The 23445-nt window shown below is 34.0% G+C and overlaps 1 protein-coding gene across 1 annotated transcript in view; it reads left to right on the forward strand.

Annotated features, from left to right (window-relative positions):
- Positions 1–23445, forward strand: part of LOC108909876 (protein Shroom) — a 146154-nt gene that overhangs the window by 51603 nt on the left and 71106 nt on the right. Inside the window, exons 5-7 of the mRNA XM_018714316.2 lie at positions 1363–1996; positions 11052–11833; positions 12007–12529. Coding sequence (XP_018569832.1) covers positions 1363–1996; positions 11052–11833; positions 12007–12529 — 1939 coding nt within the window. The remainder of the gene's footprint in view (positions 1–1362; positions 1997–11051; positions 11834–12006; positions 12530–23445) is intronic.

The raw sequence follows: 23445 nt of genomic DNA on the forward strand, positions 1-23445 counted from the left end.
AATAACACCTTGCGAAGTTATACAAATACAATCTGGTTTATTAATTTTTTTTCATTGTCACAGCCAACAATGTGGTTAGACTTAAAAACAACTGGCAACGTTGATAGTGCACTAACATAATTTCATATACAATTTCCGGGTGCCCCAGTTTACGCAACTCAGTGGCGGCGAACACATTTACGAATTAGTGTGCATTTTAAAAAACTAATTATAACGACTATTTGATTAAAAAAATAATAATATCAGATTCATGTTTAGGGGTACATTGTTACCCCTAAAAATCTGGCTCCCACTTAAAATTACTAGGAATGTCTTTGTGTATTTACTTTCAACATTTTGTTTTTGTTATAGTTTCGTTCTAATGTTTTTTTCAAATGATTTCTAGTCTCTAATTCCTTGTCCAAATACATCGTTTTTAAGACAGCGCTAATCGCTAAAGCAACAAGTGGTGGCGCCTCGAATGACTGTTAGTAGTTTACTGATAAACATTTAAAATAACTAAAGTCGTTGTTTCGCCAATAATACCAATAACACATGAATTTCAGTTCTTGTAGTAATCTAACTAACAATATACAGGGTGTTAATAATAAGTTTTGCCAAACTAATGGCGTATTCTACCGATGAAAATAATCAACCTTTGCCCTATAAAAATTTTTGATAGGACGCTTCTCTACAGAGATACAGGGTGTTAAAAGTTTAAAATATTTATATGATTTTTCCTGTAACTTTACTGGCAAAGAATATTTAGTTATAAAATTTGAGGGATGAAATTTTTTTAGTAGGGACTATTTTTTCATAGATAACTTATTCCAAAATACACTCCAGTGGCGTAGTTATTGGGGGAGTAGGGGACCTTTTTTGAAAAAAAAATAGTACGCCACTGGTTTTTTAAATTTTAAATGTCTGTAAAATGTACAATCAATTTGTGGCAATAAAGTACCCGTAAAATTTACTGGTCTTTAGATATTGGCAAAACTTATCATTAACACCCATTTGTTAAATGTAGTACTTAATTATTTTTTGTTTTTTGTTCTTTTTTTTGTTTTTGTTCTTTGTGTTTTGTTCTTGTTGTTTCAAGTACAATTTAGCTGACAAATTGATGGTTGAAGAACAATATAATAGTTATATATGAGCCAAAATCAAGAAGTGGTACCCGAAAATTATGAGAGTCCTGATTTACTCAGCTATGTCACTTTATCGAACTCTTCCCTCCTTTCTGATCTATATCAGCTCTTTCCGAACTAAAAAGTGACATTTTCTAGAGCCGCAGTACAAAAAAATTAAACAAATTTTTCAATATTTATTATTTATCACCATTAAATATTTGAAGACCATTCCTACAGGCACATCATTGTGTTGCAGGTTTAGAAGAGTTCATGGAGTACACGCGCAACTACGAGGACTCGCTCTTCAACTCGATGAATTCCAAAAACGAGGAAAGCATGCTGACCCACCTCCACCAAAAGCAGATCTCCTACGCCCAGTCGGAGGGCTACCACAGCTACGTATCCAGCACGGACTCGACCTCGACGCCGTTCCTGGACCGCCTCCGGAGGGACAGCGAAGCCGTCGTCGTCAGACCCCTTTCCTCCAACACCTGGGACGAACTGAACCAGGAAGAGCCCAACGCGAGACGCGAGGGCAGAGACAGCGTGGTGACCACCAGTTCGGGAAGTGCCTCTTCCAGTGAGACCCTCAAATGGCACGGTTCCATGAGTGACGTTTCCGTGACCTCGCACAGCAGCTCGCATCTTGCCAATAACTCCTCCACGAGGCAGCACATAGCGCACAGTGCCCGGGTTCAAACCCCCCAGAGACACCATTCTGAGAGTGTGCTTTACATGAGCGGTGAACCGAAAGACAGCAGTGTAGTGTGGAAGGACAGGGAAAGCAGGAACAATAGCGCGAATAAACTGAAACTGTTCCCCGTGAACACTTATACGGTGCAGGAGAATGACCACCACGGTGGCGGAGTCAGTAATGCTTCCAACAACAGGTGAGCCAAACCGCATTCTCTATTTTTTGATTCTACGTTAACAGGAAACAATGATTCATCTAAAATTCCTTAAAAACAGCGAATGGTCAGTGGTGTACATTTTTTTACAAACATTGAACTTTAATCAGGAAAGCGCACATTACAAAAAATCTTTTACAGTTTTACTTACAAAATAATCATATTCCTCAAAGATATTCTGAACATTTATCCCATTCTAAATTGAAAAAGTATTTTTTAATCGAAAAGGTTATCTTTTCATTTGGTGCTATAATGCTTCCAGCTTCCAACTCTTCGGGGAGGATTTTTGGACGTCTTATTTTTTATATGGCCAAACAGATAAAAATTTAAAGATGTGAGAGCAGGGCGCAAGCTCCTAGTAGTTAATCTATCACTATAAAACTCCTGCAGATATCTTCTGCTGCAGGATATGCTGTGGCTCCGTCTTGTTGAAAATACACATCATCTTCGTGCGTTAATTCCAGGACTTGTTGTAAAATGTTGCGGTAACGTTCTCCATTTATTACTTCTCGTAAAAAAATTGGGCCTATTATCCGGCTTCTTGAAACAGCTAACCAGATACCTATCTTCTGAGGATGTAGCGATGTCTCAACACAATTACGCGGATTTTTTGCAGCCCAACTTCTATTATTCTGACTATTTACATAACCAGACAAATGTACTCATCCCTCATTGGAATAAAATGTCGGGTCTAATAAATTAATCGTAGTTTAAATGTCGACCTAACCACAACATTGGTTGTGGTCAGGTCGACGTCACTCTTACACAACAGAAACCTTATAGGGGTGCATATGCATAATATGTACAATTATTTCTTGTAAATACATATACAAATTAGCCAGCTTAAAGCTGCAAGGTCTTATGTTGATCCCAAAGAAATATTCATTTTTTTAAATTTGTATTTATTTTAAATTTGAATAAGTTTAACTTAAAAAATTTCTTAACACAAACAATATTGTTTATCGCAGTACATGTATAAGTAGATAACTACAAAACAGGTTTTTTTTAGGACTTCGCACCATTCATTGCCGAATATCTTCAACAACATTTTATGTTAAAGCAGCAATCCTTGTAAATGCAATGTTTTTCTTCATATTTTGCCGTTTCGGTATAAACAACATTTTTACACAAATTTACAACAAAAATAAAACATAACCTCAAAATATTCGTTTAACTTACAAAAAAAAACGTCACAGTTATGAAAACAACTTTTTTTTCAACTCAATAGACAAAGAGTATAAGTACAGAAATGCTGGTAAACACTGTTAAATTGTACGAATAACAAGCATAAAACCACGAAAAATTACGAACTTTCTTGGATCTAGGGTCCCAGTTGGTGATTTTTCTTTGGTAATTTCTGAAAGACCAACTTATGAAAATCAAATTTACTGAACATCAAAACAAATCTGATCACATACTTCGAGCATTATACTACCGGAAGTAGCATGTCATTGCGAAAAGTGTGGCTGAGAGACAGACAGTATCTCAGTAAATACTGTCTCATTCTAGGACGCACGCGATTGGTTGGAAATGAATGCTAACGCTCATTGGCTCTCGCAGGGCTCCCGTCGTTGAAGCGAAGAATGAGACAGCATATACTGAGATACTGTCTGTCTCTCTCGCACACTCAGCCACACTTTTCGCAATGGCATAATACCTCCAGTAGTATATGCTCGAAGGATCACATAAGACACGGATATTTATGAAGGTACTGTTGTACATATGTATTCCAAATATTCAAAAAAATGCAACCAAAATTTAATGAGATGTATTTTAAAAACGTACCTAACAACATACTAATGCGGGGGAAAAAAATAATTGATATATCAAATTTCGAGTGTGATATCGTGATGACTTGTGTGGGATTTTAGCAGAATTTAATAATATTCAAATTACAGTAGTGTGAGTAATTCATCAGTATAAATTAATTATAATTCCATAGCTGATGGCAACTGCTGATGTACGTTTTATGACGATTTTCTAAGAGTTAACGTGACATGACTTGGCGATTAGTAATACAAAAACATGTGATCATAGAAGAACAGTCGATTTCTATAAGTATACTTTTTAGTCCAATGAATCACGTCGTGTGTTACGCAAATATGAGAAGAATTATTCCCATTTTTTTAATATAAAAATATTTTAAATTGATTATTGATTAGCAGCGCCTTTTTATTTAATTTTAACTGCTAGTGAAAACGGACAACGAATTTCTTAAACAACTGGTTGTTAAATATAAAAATAACACCACTTGAGACATCTCAGTTCAAAGAGCATACCATTCATCTATGCTTCTCTTGCGAGACGTTGGGCATGTTGACAAAAAAAAGATAATAGACTATTCTAATTTTATGGTTGAACTAGAAATAAATAATGACGTAAATAATAATAATAATAATAATAATAACGTCTTTATTGCAATTTCTAAGTGAAATTTACAAAAGGCGAAAGTCTAGCCCACTGGCCATTCTAACTTAACCCTTCCTAAAACTTAAAACTAACCTTATATCTAATAATTATAATCCTAAAATAAAACAAACATTACAATACATAATAATAAAATATAATGAACAAACTACAAATATTGACTTATTTTTAAAATTAATAAATATTATACATTTGTTTTTTGCAAGTGTAGCAAATATCGTTTCAAATGTATTTTGAACGATCCCTCAGACATGGTGCCCTTGATGGTATTATCCAAAGAATTGTATAATTTAACTGAGTTATAAGTAAATGACCGCTGAAACATGGCAGTCTTATGATGAGGCATAGTTAATGATGTTGGGTTCCGTAAATTTAGAGTGTGAACTGCGTTGCGACATGTTAACTTATTTTTCAAATACTCAGGAGATGAAGAGTTTAGTATACGAAACACAAACGAAAGGAAATTGTATTTGAATGTGTTATTAATTTTCAACCAACTTAAGTTTAAAAAAGCAGTAGATATATGGTCATACTTTCTCAGGTTATTAATTAACTTACAGCAAGTGTTTTGAATTTTTTGTAATCTGTTACATGTTACTTTGTCTAAACATGGATAAAATACTATATTACAGTAACAAATTTTAGACAATACTAAACTCTCACACAGACATTTCTTCATCTTATACGTCAACAAATTTTTATTAGCATATAGTAATTTTAATCTGATGTAACATTCCTTGGTAACATTTGTGACATGGTCTACGAATTTCAAATTTTCATCAAAATATACTCCTAAATTTTTTGCAGTGGTAACAAACGGAATCAACTGACCATCAATGTTAATACGCATGCTTGCTTTTAAGTGTTCACGTTTTTTCTTTGTGGAAAACAAAACTACTTTTGATTTATTGGGATTGAGGCGTAAATTATGATTTATAGCATAGTTATTAATATTGGATAAATCATCATTTATAATTGTCAGTGCCTCATCAGACTTATCAGTTGCAAAGTGATGATAAAGCTGTGTATCGTCTGCAAAAAACTGAACATTACATTTTGTAATTACATTTGTTAGGTCGAACGTATAAAGAAGAAACAATAAAGGCCCAAGTACTGAACCCTGCGGCACACCCGACACGATTTGCTGGGCAGTCGAAACATTATTATCCAATATTACTTGTTGGAATCTGTTTTCTAAATAGTTACTTAAAAAGTTCAACGAGACATCGTTAAAACCTAAGTACTTGCATTTGGCGATAAGCAGTTTATGATTAATTGTATCGAAAGCTTTTGTAAAATCTAAAAGAACCAATGCAGAAGCTTGCCCAATGTCTAAAGCACGCAATATATTGTCAGTCACATTTGCCAAGGCAGTTGCCGTACTATGGCCCTTCCGAAATCCAGACTGATGTACTGGAAACAGATTATGCTCTATTACATACTTAGTTATTTGCCCGTAAACAACTTTTTCCAAAATTTTTGATAAAATTGGCAATAGACTAATGGGCCGCAGATCACTCATATTCGTTGGGTTGTGACATTTAGGAAGAGGTGTTACAAGAGCTGTTTTCCAGGAATCTGGAAAAAAACCCCTTTCCAGACAGCTATTGACAATGTGAGTGACGTATATCCCTACAGCAGGCATACACAGTCTCAACATCTGAGGAGAAACACCATCAACACCTTGAGCGTTTGATTTTATATCTGAAATAATTTTAAGTACATCTGCATGATCGACAAGATTAAAAGCAAACTTAAAGTCACGGTGAAAAAAATGGGTCTGATAGAACTCTATACTTTGAGAACAGACATAATCACTATTTTGAAAGACTGAGACCAGATAATCATTAATGCCGTTCGGATTACATAAATGTGCTGGAATTTCAGAATCATTAGTACATTGAATTTTTAGTGTCTTAAGAGCTTTATAAAAAAAGCGTGTATTTTTTTGATCATTTATATGTTTTAAGTATGCAGCTTTTTCTCTACGAACAGAAGCTTTAGCAAAATTTCTCCACTGTTTGTAATTGTCCCAGTTTTCAGGTGTTTTGCGCCTTTTATAAATATGTAAAGCTTTATCTCGTAAATTCATAATCAATTTCAAATTTTCAGTTAGCCAAGGAGCACGCGGTTTGCTAACACGGACGGTTCTCAGTGGCGCATGTATATTAAAAAGGTGCATGATATGATCAGTAAGAAATTTCACCTTATCATCAATATCATGTATGCGCAATATATTAGACCACTGTATATTTTCCAGGTCACAATTAAATCTGTCAATATTAAAACTTTTAAAGTCCCTAAAAGTAACCATTTTTTGTTTACGCTTCTGTATGTTGAAAGAAATTTCACAAAACGTGAGACGGTGATCAGAAAAGATATCTGTATTTAGTGTGCCTCTACTGCTACATCTTTCCGGATTGGTTGTGAATATTGGATCTAACAATGTCTCTGTATATCGAGTAATTCTGGTAGGTTCTGTAATTAATTGCACCATATCATAACTATCAAAACACTGGCTAACTTTATTATTCATATGAAATAAATTAACATTTACGTCACCCATGACCATAATGTGATCAAAAGAAGGAGTGAGAACAGACATAATATTATCCAAACAATCAATAGCTTGATCTAGGTGGCCTTTAGGTGGCCGATAAATAATACCCAAGGCTATATTTGTATTACCAAAATTTATCTTTAACCACATATGCTCCAAATGCCTCTTTTGCTCGTCCATATGGGGATCTAGAATAATCATTTCGCAAGAAAAACTACTATTTACAAAGACGCCAACCCCACCCCCACGAGTGTCTCGGTCTCGACGATAAAAATTATATCCAGCAATATTCACTAAATTTGATGGAATATCTGATGACAACCATGTTTCAGTAACAGCAAAAACATCAAAAACATTTTGTGTTATCATGTCTGATACATCTAAAAAACTTGGTAAAATGGACCTAGTATTAACATGGCCAAACTTAATTACTCTTTTAGAACGTGTATTAACCATAATTAATCTTTTCTTTCAAATTAGTGACATAATTCTGATATATTGTACAAGATGAATCATAGACGGCATGGTTAACTGGTACATTTTTTTTATGTGATTTATTATAATTAATACAATTTATACAAAAATATTCTTCAGATTTACATTCCCTTGTTTTATGCTTTTGTGTACATTTCGGACAAACTAACTCTAACTGACATTCTTTTTCGATGTGACCAAAAGAACAACATTTGTAGCACCGAAGTACGCGCAAATGATCTAGTACGGCAGATTTTTTCCATCCAACATACAAATATCCTCTTCCAATTAACAAGTTTCGCAACGCAGGCGGGACTTCAATAATTATATTAATGTTAGTAAAATGTTTAAGTTTTGTGACAACTTTAATATTTGAACTGTCAACCTCAAGGTTATTTAACGTCAGAATATTGTCAATTATTTGTTGATCAGTATCAAGACCATTTAGGCTTGCATTTTTAATTATTAGTCTCGGATTAAACTTTTTAACCTCATTGATGAGGTACTTAGAACCTAGCTCACTACTTAAACTAGTTTTTAGATTAGTACAACTAGTAAATAGTACAACTACAATGTTGACCTTTCGTTTTTCTTCGAAATGTGTGCAATTTGTTACAGATTCATCATAAAGATAAAAAATATGTCCCAAACTAAGCCAAACGAATATTTTTAAAACTACATTTTTTAAAAAGGTAGAGTTGATGTTACCAGATCAGATTTCGTACGAAAATTGAATCGGTAATTAAACAATTTTGCAATAACAATGGCTTATTATTACACTAATCAACAATCACCTTAAGAATTGGCATAATTACTGACAATTTTTTTGCTTATATAAGAAACTAGTTTATCCTATCAAGTTAATTTCTTAGAACTGTTTTTACAATCACTTGACTATGCATATTGCGAATAAATCACGAAGTTAATGACATACGACATACATGTGTATGTTTGCTGGCAATAAAAGTAATTATTTCCGATTTATTAATTTTTTCTTATGGGAAAACACCGATTTTACGCATATAATTAATATACCGTCGCTGTTATGAATCTTCTAGAGCGATAATAATTCATCTTTTCGTATTCATGGGTTTCCTTACATCTTAATTAAACGCTTACTGAAGCGGCTCTGTCATCGCTCCCCGGGTACAGTTAAAATCCTCCCACCTTTTTTTTCTTGGACTGGTTGCGAACGCTCGTTCGTTGTCTCACATAATTCCTCCGTGGTACGTAATCCGATGGAAGTGTATCAGTTATTTTTCCAGCTGAGGTACTTTATATACTCGCATGTATATGTTAAGCTGGAGTAATCAGAACCGACCAGTTAAAAAAATAAAAATCGGTCCCACTTCCTTTCCGTGACTCATGTTCTTGGCGGTGGGCATTAGGCATTCCGCCTCTGTTAATGTACGGTGCTTTCATTTAGAGCAGAGTGAGGTGATATCGACTATAAAAAAATCACTGTGTTCAAAATCGGCCAGCGAAGTGAACCATATGAAAACTTATGTTGTGTCTCTCAGTCGTATTCTAGCAGGGATATTTTTAAAATTATGAACCCACCAGTATTGAAAATTTCATAAAGAAAATGACTTTTGCTCCTGTCTAGCAATAAATTATATAGAAAACAAGGCACGCCCCTGCTGCGGTTAATTGTTAGAGTAGTTCTGATAACAGAACTTTATGGGCTTATTATTTTTTGAAATTCTACCTCGACAAATATCGTACGGACTGTTCAACCATCTGCTACAGACGCAGCAGATGGTCGGAAAGCTCAAAGGAACTACAGCCTGTTTTTATTGTTGTTTTACACATTTCGCCAATCGTTTTATTTAACAAAAAAGTCCAGGTAGCGATTATATCACTAAAGTTTATTTTTGTGACGTCAATATAGTGCCTAACCCTTCTCACAAATATGTGGAAGAAATTTTGCCTGTGGAAGTATTTTCTCAGCTCCATTTGCTTTAATTGTATTCCTTTGAATAAAAAAATAATCAAAACCCAATGCCCAACAAATGAGTAATTTAGGAAAATTAATAAAGGAAAAAATCACCAGCAACTGCAACTAAAAAAGTCGTATCATCAATTTGAACGATATTTGCGGTAAAAATGTGAGAAAACCTTAAAAAAAATTTCACCACGATTTTGAAGTGTTTAAGCTCAAAAAACGTGACCCTTTATTTTTTTTTTCAAAAGTTTGATTGTTTGAAGCAAAGCAACGGTTCTCTAGATCGAGATGAAACTTCAAAAGGTTCTTCTGGGTATATCGAAATGTAAAAGTCATGCTTAACATTTGTCATTTCGTGAATATTTCTAATTTAGCCGTCAATTTTCTAAAAAACCATAATTACCCTTTTTTCCTGTTTTTTAAAATTCGTGTATAAGATCGTCTTTACGATCAGTTGTCGCCAAGATATCGATGATTGAAGACAAAAGAATCCTTTTCCATTAAAAGCCCGATATTTCGATGAAAAATGGTCGTATCGAAATTTAAAAAAAAGGAAATTGAAGCTGAATAAACAAGCTATCTGGTCCATGCAATGGCTTAGCTGAAAAAAAATTTTCCAACTTCGTGGAATCAGAAAATAAAAAAAAATTAAAATAACCGTAGCTCTTAAAAAATTTCGACCGAAAGATCTAAAAACTAGAATCTTAGAGCTTCAATGCTCTTTTTTAATTTCCGATACGACCATTTTTCACCTAAATACAGTCTGCCAAAAATCACGGAAAAATTTCGGAAATTCTTTTGACCCTCCAATTTTTTGCATTAGTTTATATTATTTGTAACTAAAATTTTAATTAAAACATTTTAATTTCATTCTTCTACTTTATTAACGACCCAACACGTTTTACATGTTACTATGAGCTGAGTGCTACAACCTTCCGGATCCAATTTTGATTGTCCATAAAGAACCCGTCTTCTCCGGTCTAATGCTTCACATCTAAATAATTTTCTTTCGTGGTGGTTGTTTGATGAAAGTTTTCTCATTTTGGTGTTTAGGTCGATTGTTCCATTATACTGTACTAATTATTGGCCCATTTCCTTATTTGATCAAGTATTGTGGCTCTTGACATTTCCAAAGCAGATCCTGGACCAATACAAGGAGTTGACGCCAGTAAGCTTTCTAAACCGCCATAGGTATGGTTTTCATTGCTCCTATTATTACCAAATAATAGAGTCTTTGTACCTTTCCTATTACTATACCAGATGCATATATTATCATGAGCTAATCTAATATATGAACCAGTGGCATTAATCCCCATTCTTTAAGTTAACTCATCTGACTAACATGAGTGAGATCTCTATTTCCGATTTTGCTCAGCTGCTGGTTCCAAGTCTTGAGTACAACTCCAGTATTTCCATGATACCTCTAGCTGTTTACTTTATGGATCAAGTGTTCCCAATTCTCTGAACAACAAAGACTTTAGCTTACTAATATAATAAAACGCTTCAGTGAAACAATTACCTTGGTAATTCATATAAAGAAATGGAATTAATGATAATATAAACAGTCAAGATGACAAGAACAAAAATCGAACATAGTTATTATTTATTCACGCTCCTTTCTTTGTTTTCAGGTTGTCTCTGTCGTTGCAGTCAGCCCTCTCAGTAGCAGACCGTATCAGTGAACTGGAGAGGCAACAGAAATACTCATACCTGGACCCCGACAAGAAGCACAAAGTCCCCGACCCGACTCTCAAAGCCATCCAGAAAAAAGCCCTCTTGTCCTTCTATGAAAGACACCACAACAACGCCACCAAAACCGCCTGGCGTTCTGAGCCCCAACTTGCCCAGAGCCAGCAACTGAGCATCCCCCAACCCCCGCCAAAACTCAAGATACAACTCCCGTCGCGAAGAGCGTCTTCCGCTTCCGACTACGCGTCTGGAAACACCTCGAAAAGGAGCAGCTTGGCTTCCAACTTAGAATCGAAGACTACCGACAACATCAGCAAAACAATTCCGAGACACCAACACAGCAACTCGTGTGGAAGTCTATCCACTGACTTGCTGGGTCCGGTGATAATGGGTCCTTCCATATCCGTTGATGATTGGGTGCCGGAAAAGCCACCGGCAAGGCCACCTAAGAACCCGCATTTACGTACGGCCTTTCCCGACTTATTTCAGGATCAGAGAGTGCCTAGCCCTGACTTGCCTCCGCCTTCTCCTCCAACTGTTATCGAGGACGAGGTTTTTAACAGCGACGAACCACTGCCTCCTCCACCGCCTGAGTGTGAAACAAGCTGGCAGGAGGAATTTAATGACAGACTCAAGGAGAGCACTACAGGGCATCAAACTCCCGCTCCGCAGGTGCAGAAGTCCAACTGCAAGAAGGAGAGCAAGGTTATTCAACAGACTGTAGGTAAGAAAATCTAAAGACTATTATAATCTTATGGACAGATAGACGGAACTGGGATATGAACCAAAAAGACACTTGCCACTGTTTTACAATACCTGGTGGTTAATAACATTCATTTATCTTCACTTGAACTTAAATTTTGTAATGTCCTTTTAAAATAGTTTTATTGATTTTAGGCATTCCTGAAAGAAACTTGAGACATTCCAGTGTACGATCCTCCATAAAGACCAAATCCGGAGAGCAAATTTTCCACCAAGTCAGCAGCAAGCCATACAACGCGTTTGTCCAGGCGGAAAGACCTAGCAAACCAGAACAAATCCTTGGTTTCCCAAACCAGAGGGGGTACCAAGAAAGGTCAAGCACGAGATATCCCACCAATCAAAAATTGGTACTGAACGGAAACGTGGCAGTGAGTCAAAAAGTGAACGGACTGCCAGAACCGTACAAGCCAGAACCTCTAAGGCCACATAACAGAGAAGATATGAAGAAGCAGCCTGCTTTGCCGCCTGATACTCATAGAGCTCATAGGGCATCGATTGCGGAGAGTCCAATCAAAGACGTTCCTCCGCCTTTGCAGCCGAGGCAAATGAGGGTGAATCAGTCTATGAGGGCAAGGATTCCACACGATCACCGTTCTGGGGCCACTTCCAAGACTTCTCCTATGAAGGATGGTATGAGGGAAACAAGATCTGCTTCACTGTGAGTAAATCCACTTTTTCTATGCATAAATCATGAAAATACTAATGCAATTCGTTGAAAAAATATTCTAATTCATTCAATACTTTATATTGAAGGAAAACTGTGTGTTTTCTTAATAATCTGTTAACTTAATCGAATGCAAATGTTTTTTCTGCTCTTCTTCGTCAAAAGAAAAGTTGCCTTTCTGATGAAAGCATGAAAATAGAAAGGAATATTAAACCACAATAGAAGACAAGACTTTAGACACGAACCTATGAAAATTTAATTTACTAAAATCATTTGAGACATCAGTGTCTAGGGTCCTAGTAACTTTTCTAAATGATTTTTACGCCCAACAAGTTTGTAAATTTTTCTGGTAGCTTCATTGAAAGCATAAAATTGTTTCATATGGATAAGGAGTTTTGTTCTAATCAGAAAACACGGGACTTGGGAATTCGAATAACTCTTCAGGCAACACACAATACATCGAGGTGTATAGTGGGTTGCCTACACAGTGCATTACCTTCGCGGAACGTGCATTAAACCGTGAATTGACTTCATTTAAACAAGTACCATAATGATTTTAATTACATATTATTTAATTAGTTGCATAATAACACATTTGAACGAACTTCACGGGTTTATTTCCATTTTACCTTCACTTTTTTCCTATATCCATTAAAGATTCATGTATGTGTGTGTACACGACATGTCCTTTAGCATTTTTTGCTTAGGAAATGCCTCTAAGGCACGGTATAATACGTATAAATAATTTTAATAACGTGTTATTAACTAGATTTATAACCGTAAAATGTATTTTTAGAGCGATTAAAATATTTCACATTTCATGATTGGTGACAAGGACGTTTAACGTACCTACAGACATTGGAAAATGCACTTAAAAATCGATTGTAGGCGACTTGATCTAGATCTAGAACATTTCGATGAATACAATAATTTCAATGTTGCATTTACTTTAATTATTAACTCTTTATTTCGTATACAGGGTGTTCTACAAGCTCTATGACTAACTTTGACAGATGGTAGTTGGGTTAATTTTATTTTTTCTTATTAAGAACAGGTCTATTAGTTTTTGTTTTGAAGTTACAAGCATTTTAAAAAATGTAAGGTCATTAATTAACTAATCTTAAGACTTTAAAACTTGTTCAAAATGTCCACCCTTAGCTCGAATGCAAGTCTCACATCGGCGAACTAAAGATTTCGTCACTGGACGGATGAGATTTGGATCATTTCTTATCTGGTTAGCTTGTTGTTGACCTATCCATTTATTTGGGAAATGATCATTTAACCACGCAGTTACTTGTCTCCCTCCATGTGGTGGTGCACCATCGTGCTGATATCGCATCAATGAAATAAAAAAAAATGTTTTCCAAGAAATTTCTACAGGGTGGGGCATTTTAATCTATGCACCCAAACTTACCTAAGGGAGATACGGAAAAATGGTTCAGACAAAGGCTATTCAGTACAATGGGTATTACCTATTTGTGTAACTAGCTTTGACCTTGATATTCATTTTCAAGGCCATTTGTAGGTCGGCGTTTTTTTTTAATAGGAACCCCTATTTTTGACACCGGATTCCAAAAGAGCAGGAAATGATATTTTCAAGCTTGTTTTCGTGACCTCGAGAAGGTCGATTCAAGGTCAAATACTACCTGGTAGCTGTTTATTTGAGTTTTCTGGCGGAAAAAACGTTGTGAAGGCACCTTTATCGAAAATATTGAACTCAAATGTGACGACCTTAACAATGTTAACCTTGAGGTCATTTTCAAGGTTATTTGAATGTCAGTGTTCTTTTTAATGGAAAACTTTGTTTTGAAACCTGATTCAAAAGAGTGAAAAATTGAACGTCTGAATTTATATTTTAATTATTATTGTTGTTCTAACCTTGAGAAGGTCAAATGTTCGAAATTTGCTTGGTAGCTGTTTAATTATTTTTTTTAACAGATTTAACGTTGTCAAGGTACCTTTAAAAGGTAAATCAAACCCAAGTTTGACAACGACCTTGATCTTGAGGTCAATTTTCAAGGCCATTTGAAGGTAACGGTGTAGGAACAACTTTTTTTGACACTGGAATTGGAAAATTTTACGTCAGAAATGTAATTTGTCTCTGTTGTTAGGATCTTGAAAATCGGAACATACAAGAAAAAATGTTTGAAATTAACCCAGATAGCATCTGTCAAAATTTGTCGTAGAGCTTGTAGAACACCCTGTAGTCCTTGGCGCTGGTGTATAGGATTAAAAAAGGACATTTTAACAATCTAACATTAAAAAAACATCATAGTAAAGGCATCTTTGATGGATGCAAAATCCTTTAGCGTTTGTTGTAGCAAAATTATATTACAGAGCCAAGAAAATTGCAGAGTACTCTGTTTGAAACCACTTCCTATTCGCTTCATCCGCGCGCTGAACTTTTGAAAAAAATGTATATAGTTTTCTGAGCGACTTCCGCTATATTTGCCGCGACGATAGATTCTATGTTGTACACAACAAACTGATGACGGGTTCAGATAACACCAGAAGAATTATTGGGTCGATCTATAGAATTTCATATAGGTTGTTCACGATATTTTACAAATAACTGTTATTAGGGTCATAGCTTAAGTACTGGGAATAAGTTCCATCCACAGTAGATATTTCAACTCCGAATGAAATTTTGTTTTCGTGAATTAGGAATTATAATTTGCGGTATTGTATTCGGTGAATTATGTCGCTCTTAATGATAGTTTTTTTATTACGTGCGTTCTTATAGCAACAATAAAAATCAACGGTACTAAACAGTTACGGTCATTAGAGAGCTAAAAACAACATGTTGCTTGTGTGTTACGAAGGTGCATATAAAAATATGGTTGCTTTCTATGTACGATTTTCTACCCTTTGATCACATGGGTACTGAAGTAAATATTGACTTTTACAGTTATTTGTTACCCATAAAAAAATAGCAAACTAAATTGGGAAGTAATGATGGATTGGTACCCTTAGACCTTTTAAGTATAAAGAAATAAATGTATAAATTGTGTTATTGGAATGGTGCTTGGATAAAGTCTAAATTTATTGGTAAAATATGATAAAAATAAGATTTACATTTATAATATTAGCATTATCTACTCATTTTTTATCCCTCGCTCTTTAAATGGAAGAATGTGGTAAATTAGTTCCATTTCGGGAAAACGGGACATTAATCATTGTTCTGCCTTTGTATCAGAATATACTGTATAAAATAATGTATATTTGTATGTAAATTATAAATTATGATGGAGTCTTTCCAACCAAACATTAAAGATATAGCAAGCTGTGTCCACTTCGACGAAGTGTTTTTTATATTCTCTTATTTTTTTACAGTTCCTATCTAATTATTTCAGACATGCTCTGTAATGATTCCAAAAAGTAAATTAATTTGTTTTTATTTTATATGTTGGCTGTTGGATCCTCTTCCATGTAATTTTATTGAAATAAAAAGTAACACAACCATTGCCTTCTTATAATTGCACTTTTTACACTATAAGAATACAAGGTGATTCTGAACTTATCCAAAAAAAATCAGTATGTACAGGGGACTCTTACAAATACAATTTTGTAAAGAAAAAATCAAAAAGGTCAGTTCAAATATGATTTAAAAATACACTTCTGCATGACACTGGAAATTGGTCCACTGTAAAACCTGATCTCGCACAATGCGACCGGCATAACAAAGTGTGATAAAAACGGACAAAAACTTGAAAGAATTTGGCAAGGACAGAAATACATAGAATTTTATAATACCTATTTTATATCAGCAAATTCAACTGCTTTTGCCGCTATTATTATTAATTAATTAAATTAATTTTTGGTTTTAAATAATAAAATAATTTGACATACTTGATGTTACAACTGTTCAAAATTTTGTCCACAGACGTGTAAACACATTTGGGTCCGTCTTACTCAGTTTCTACGAACTAACACAAATTTTTGTCACCATAACACTAATGCTTCACCATAACACAAATGCTTCACCATAATACAAATGTTGTTGTTTCACCATAAATTCTAAAAAAAAAACTATTGTAAACACTATCGCAACGACAATTGTAAAATCGGATTTCAGTATTCGGAGTCGCTGAGGCTACGACAAATGACGCTATGTAATGGTTGAAGGTCCTACAACTTCAATAATTTTTTTCTCACGGAATCTACAAGGATTTTACAAAATAAAACTGTTGAACTACTACTCTAATTTCTGCAATAACAGTAGGTACACTGCATACATAAATTCCAACCCACTACAAATTCGACATATTTTGCAGGGAAACTGTTTGCTTCAAATAAAAGCCATTGTGCTTGGGGTGAAGGGAGTAATTCTTCCCTATACTCTAATTTTATTAGCAGCCGGGTATGGTTCGCACATTTCCAACTTGCAGCTGAATTTTTATGTACACAAAAGGTTCAGATTTACGACTTCGAACAGTGGAAACGGTGTTATCAACTTTACGAGTGTAACGTGGGGTGCAGATGGCGGAATAAACAGATGCGAAAATCCGGAATAAAATATTTCGTTGCCGGTGTTATTAAGCAATAAATCATACTTATAATAATTATCACGTTCCCTTCTTCTGGGCGTTTTTCTTTGAATACTGTAGCCGGCGAAATGCTGATAAAAGTTATTTACGATACAAATTGCCTGTATAGGTGAGAAAATTAACATAGTTCATTATGGTTATCAGTTGATACTGATTACATGCTACAGTATTAAAAGAGCTTCCAGTGGAATTTCATTTAACTCGTGAACGGAAGCACCTGTTCGGTTTTTAGGGCGATCGGTACTCTCAAGACTTCCTTTTTGCAGCAGATACTTAATAGACAAATGTTGTAAATTTATTTGCCCGACTAGTAGAGTACTTGTGCACACTAGGTTCTAATACGTACATATTTACTTAAATTTGTTTTAATAAATAAAATAAATTATTCTTATAAGATTCTGAGCTCGAGAGTTTCTAGTACCTACCCTAGAGAACTAGTCGAAAAAATGAGTCACAGTGCAGATAACGTATTCACACATTCATTCCAGAAAAGGAATGTTTACAGTTGGTTGCAAAATAAATCGACTTCAAACGTATGTTTCTAGCTATTTATTACCCGTTGTTGTTAGTACACAGCGAACCATTAAAGGGGCGTACCAAATATAATGGCAGATTACGTTTCATATGTGCATAATTCTTTGTTTTGATTTGTTTATCTGTAATATATTGTGGATAACGCACACGCATTCCTTTTAATATACATAATTATTTATTATTTAGTTTAACTTGCAGTTAAAATAATGATTCTGTGCCTACCTATAAAATAATAATCAAAACGGTGAAATTGCAAAATGGTTTTTCGCCGATCGACATTAAAGGAGTAGTTTTAGTGACAACTGTCAGGCACTAAAGTGTCACGTTTATTGCCTAGGCATTAGTCATTTTTACTGATTAAAATTTGCTCTTTACCGAAAGTAATTTATAGTGAAATTAGAACAGCCTGTAAAGGATACGTCTTGTCCTGTTTGTTTTGAAGCACTTACTTCGTCTATGTATGTTGAAGTGTTTTCACTAGTAGATGGTTTATGATCTATTGAATCCTCCAAAATGGTTGAATTATTTGAGCTTCCAGCACTTGATGTACTTGCAGTATGGAACATTTTCTTGCTAACTACTGTTACTTACGAGTTATGAACTCAATGTAGCCTTCAGCTACCGTCGAAGATTTCCATCCACCATGCATCTTTCAATTTGAGATACACATTGTTTTGGAATTTTTCCAAATAGCCCAATCGGGTTGTCATTTAACCGGGAAGAAATTAGGGACCACAATTTCATTGTTCTAACCTTTAGGGGGGGGTCAATAGTAGTGTAAATTCAGAATCGCGACTGAATGCCACCCCTGCGTCAGCCGCCATCTTGAATTTAAGGAAAAATCGTTTTTGCTCAATATCTCGGCCATTTTCAACTTTACAACAAAAATGGTTAGGAATTAATTGTTGCAAATGCAATTTTCTACAACTTCTTTTATTACAAATTTTATCGTGCGATCGATATTTTTCAAGTTAAGGGAGAAAATAGTGACAAAGTATATTTATTGAATTATCTCGTTTGTTATTGACTTTACGACATAAATATACATAAACAAAGCTGGAAAGAATGATATTTTCTACAATTTTGATCTCTTTGATTTTTTCGCTACTACCAACATTTAAGGTCCTACGCCTATGGCAAGCCTAACTAAACTCAAGGGATCAACATTCCATAGGCCTGACGTCTCCGCAAGCTTAGGACCTTAAATATTGGTAGTAGCGAAAAAATCAAAGAGATTGTAGATCAAAGAGATCAAAATTGTAGAAAATATAATTCTTTCCAACTTTGTTTATGTACATTTATGTCGTATAGTCAATAACAAACGAGATAATTCAATAATTATACTTTGTCACTATTTTCCCACTTAACTTGAAAAATATCGATCGCACGATAAAATTTGTAATAAAAATAGTTGTAGGAAATCGCATTTGCAGCAACTTAAGTCCTTACCATTTTTGTTGTAAATTTGAAAATGGCCGAGATATTGAGCAAAAACGATTTTTCCTTAAATTCAAGATGGCGGCTGACGCAGGGGGGGAATTCAGTCGCGATTCTGAATTTACACTACTATTGACCCCCCCTAAAGGTTAGAATAATAAAATTGTGGCCCCTAATTTTTTCCCGGTTAAGCCCTTTTTTGTCTAACTTGACTGGAGTAAAATGTATGAATTCCTATTAATTGGTTATATGCTTTACGATTTGTAGGTCTTGCGTTACTAAGTATATTTTCGTTATATGTCTAATTGTAAATATTATCTTACAATAAAGGATCTTTTTTTCTTCGTTTTTGTAGTTGACAGAGTGATGAGCAATTTGTTTCCCATATCTTCAATATATCCAATTTTTATTTGAAGTAATTCATCATATTGACCCGCGCCCCAGATTTAGCAAAAAATATTGCCACCTAAAAAAATTGTAGTAGTAGGTATAGACCTATACGTATCATCAGGGGGCCTCCATTAGAATTTTTTTAATTTATTCATTTTCTAAAACGCGTAATTTTTTAGCATATTCCATCCGATTGCCGTTTTAAGAATGGTTTTCATTTAGTTACTTTCTAATATCGATGTTGTAGACATTCAAAGTAGCTCTGAGCATCGCATATATTGACCATAATGCAGAAGATTTCATACTTTTGCTTAATTCAGAAAAATATACCAATAGGACATTTTCTGGAAAAGACAATGTTATTCTCAGCCGGGTAATCAATAAATTTTTTATACAGGGTGGGCCATTAGTGTGAGTGACTCGTATATTAGCTAATATCGATATTTAATACAGAGCATTTTTTATAATTCGATCATTTTTAGAAAGTTCAAACTTGATTTTCTAAATTTTTTCAAATTCAAAATTCCTGTATGTTATTGTTCTATTTTATTCACATACTCAGTCCACTTCAACCTTTATTAAGTATGTTCTAAACCTAAAGTTGTTAAGTTTTTAAAATATAGCAACATTTCTGGAAAAACCTAATTTTTATTATTCGGTCACACGAAATGGTTTTGGAAAAAACTGTCACATTGTGTCAACTTGTTAGTTCATAATTTGTCATTCCATTTTGAATTCATTTTATTATTTAATATTTATTTGTGGTATTCTATAAAATAGTAAAAATTAAGTTTTTTCAGAAATGTTGCTATATCTTAAAAACTAACAATTTTAGGTATAGAACATTCTTAATAAAAGTTGAAGTGGACCGATATCTGAATACAATAGAACAATTAAATATAGGGTGTTCCATTTGAAAAATTTTAGAAAATCAAGTTAAAACTTTCTAAAAATGATCGTGTATTATAAAAAATGCCCTGTATAACATATCGATATTAGCTAATATAGGAGCCTTTGTCTAACATTTGCCTATAACTCTGTCTAATTATTTTATATCAAGAGTTAGTAGCTGAAAGTTAATATAACTTCTTCGAGGTCATGTTTTTTCCAAAATTCGAAGAATTTTCTACATAACTTGGAAACCCGCACTAAAATGACAAACTGTTTATATTGCCACTTATTTTAATACTCGAACATAGTCCATAGAGATTTGGAGGTCGAGTGTTGATACCCAATAATTATCCATTACTTGACATACTTAGGATATTGTTGTCCAATTGTTTTTCTTTCGTCGATTTTACTATTAACAAAATACTTTCATTCTGTCTAGCGAGGTATTGGGTAAACTTTTATAGAGTAGATTCGGTGTCCTTGAAAGATATTCGGTTCTTTGAATTTAATTATTTACAACGCAATTACAGAAGTGTGACCAAGTTTATAATTGTAGCACAATTTAAAAACTAGTTTTCAACCATTGCACGTCCTAATCGTTCAGCGACATTTTAATACATATTTTCTCCTTTGGTATTTCTAACGAACAATGCGATGGCTTTCCGTACCGATATTTTTGTAATAATTTGTACACAATAACAGCCCTACTACCTACATATTCACTATTATTATGTAATAGCGTTACTCAATAGTATCGATCATTACAGCCTACATGAAAATCTGTGTTAGATTAAAGACTGGGTAACGGAACTTTATAATCGATAAATATCTGTACGTAATTGTTAGAACATCTGAAGGCATTATTACCCACGTTTAGCCGTTAATTAATAGCGTTATATATGCATATAATTGTATTTAGATGAAAGTATTTTTCTGGAAATATTGTATGTACCTAGAGATAGTGTAATATGAATTGATGTGTAATTTAATGGTGGATTATGTCGCAAATCAACGAAACAGTTTCTGTAACTGCGCCAGAAACCATTCAACCTTTTTTAATTATGAAATAACAAGCGATTCCATTATAATTTGGCAGACAGCTTCAATTTTTAATTGTTCACGAACGTTATAAAACTACTAAACTTTATAAAATTGTACTCTTGCTACATTTGTCAGAGCCTTTCCAGACACATATTTATAGCAGCTTTTTTTGGTTGATTATTGACGTAGAATCGCCATTAAAATTTGGCCAAGCATTTTATGTATACCCTGTATATTTGATACTTATAAAATGTGTAAAATCTAATGATGTAGTTATTTCCTACAACACCACTAGTTAAAACTAACTATTTGGATGTAATTTTTAACAAACTTTTTTATACCTACTAAGACTTTATAAAACTGACAGGACCTGTAAATTGGCAATTTATCAATATTTACAAGAATTATTAAATCCCCATAGGAAACGTTTTTTTGGCTTTTTCCCCCACTCATTTATTTCGTTACTCAAACATAACTAATAAATATGTAATAATGTCCTAATCTTTGCTGTCAGTTTTATTGATATCCATCAATCATATTCTTAAAATTACGTAATGCAGAAGTGACGGGTAGATATTAGCGGAATAATAATATTCCGCGCGTTCTTTGGAATACAGTTCAGATCTGGCGTGGCTAGTAGAGTGTATAAAGAAAGATGAACGACTTTTTAAACGTTTCTGGTATTTAACCAAGCATTTTTCACTTGACTTCCGTTTCTACTCGTAAGTATATTTTATCAGCCAGCAGACTGCGACGTATTTATGCATAAATTTTAACAATCCGGCGAATCTTCCACAAATAAGGTAGGCTAAAAACCCGGCTGCGAGTTTTCTCGCACTTTCTATTTTGTCTTCTTCGCCAGCGGACCGAAAACACAACCTGAACGGCGCATTGTGTCAATCAGTTTCTAATTCTTCGATTTGCATTTCCTTCCTCAATTTAATTTGGCTTCTTTGCGATAATTAGATCAAGTAGTATCCGTGTTAATTTTTTTACGATACAACACAGCTAAGGTTCAGTATTTGAAACAGAAATACAGAGTATATGAATAACTTGTATTCACGAATACAAATACGTGTTTGTACATTGTAAATGTACATACATATGAATAATATTATTTACTCCCTACAGACATATTACTTATTCTTTATTGTACCTTACCTTTCATTTAAATATATCCACGTCTAATATTTGAAAAAAAACACAAACCTCAAAATAAACCTAAAGCATCTGTTTTTAGAAAATTTACGAAATTAGGACTTGGGAGTAAGTAGATATGATCTAGCAATTAAAAACAATTGTAAGGTGATGGAAATTCACAAATACAAAAATACTATATAATATTTAGTGTTTGTATTCATTTGACAGAGTACATACAGAATATTCAATATTGTACGTACCTACTTCCTATGAATATTGAACACTGTATGCATTATTCAGATGTTCAATAGTTGCTGAATAATGTAAATAATCAGTATTTGTGTGATTTTTGTCTAATAGGTAGTAATAGTGATTAATGAACTCTTTTCTAGTAACAGTGGTTAACCGAAGGACAAATTATTACATGATTCAAGAAAAAGTCGTCTCCCATTTTTCTTGCAACAATGACCATTTAAGTCACCGCATATCAAATACCGTAAATGTGATTTCTTATTTTACTTATACGCTATTGTAAGCACGCATATTTTAGATAAAATCGTAAAGACACCGTTTACTTAGACAAAGCGTAGACATTGTTTTTGGGTACTGACCAGTTAATAAAAAAATTGAAAATTGCACATGCTCATGAAGTGACTATGTTAAAAATATGAACTAGTTTACTAGTCACTGAAAAAATTAAAAATACGTTGTGGGGGCAGATCATGTTTTAATAGAATCAAATTGTCCCTCACTGGAAATATTTTATAGTTGGTACGTCTACTGATTTTTACAAATATTTAAATAATATTTATTTTGAACACAGGCCAATGAATAGAGGTTTTGTTTTTTGTGACAAAAAATACTAGTGGTAAACGGACTATGCCATCACATAAAAGACAGTCTGTAGATTATATTATATGTTTCCAATTT

The sequence above is a fragment of the Anoplophora glabripennis genome, unplaced genomic scaffold, assembly GCF_000390285.2.
Source record: "Anoplophora glabripennis isolate ALB-LARVAE unplaced genomic scaffold, Agla_2.0 scaffold28, whole genome shotgun sequence".
Taxonomy (NCBI): Eukaryota; Metazoa; Arthropoda; class Insecta; order Coleoptera; family Cerambycidae; genus Anoplophora; species Anoplophora glabripennis.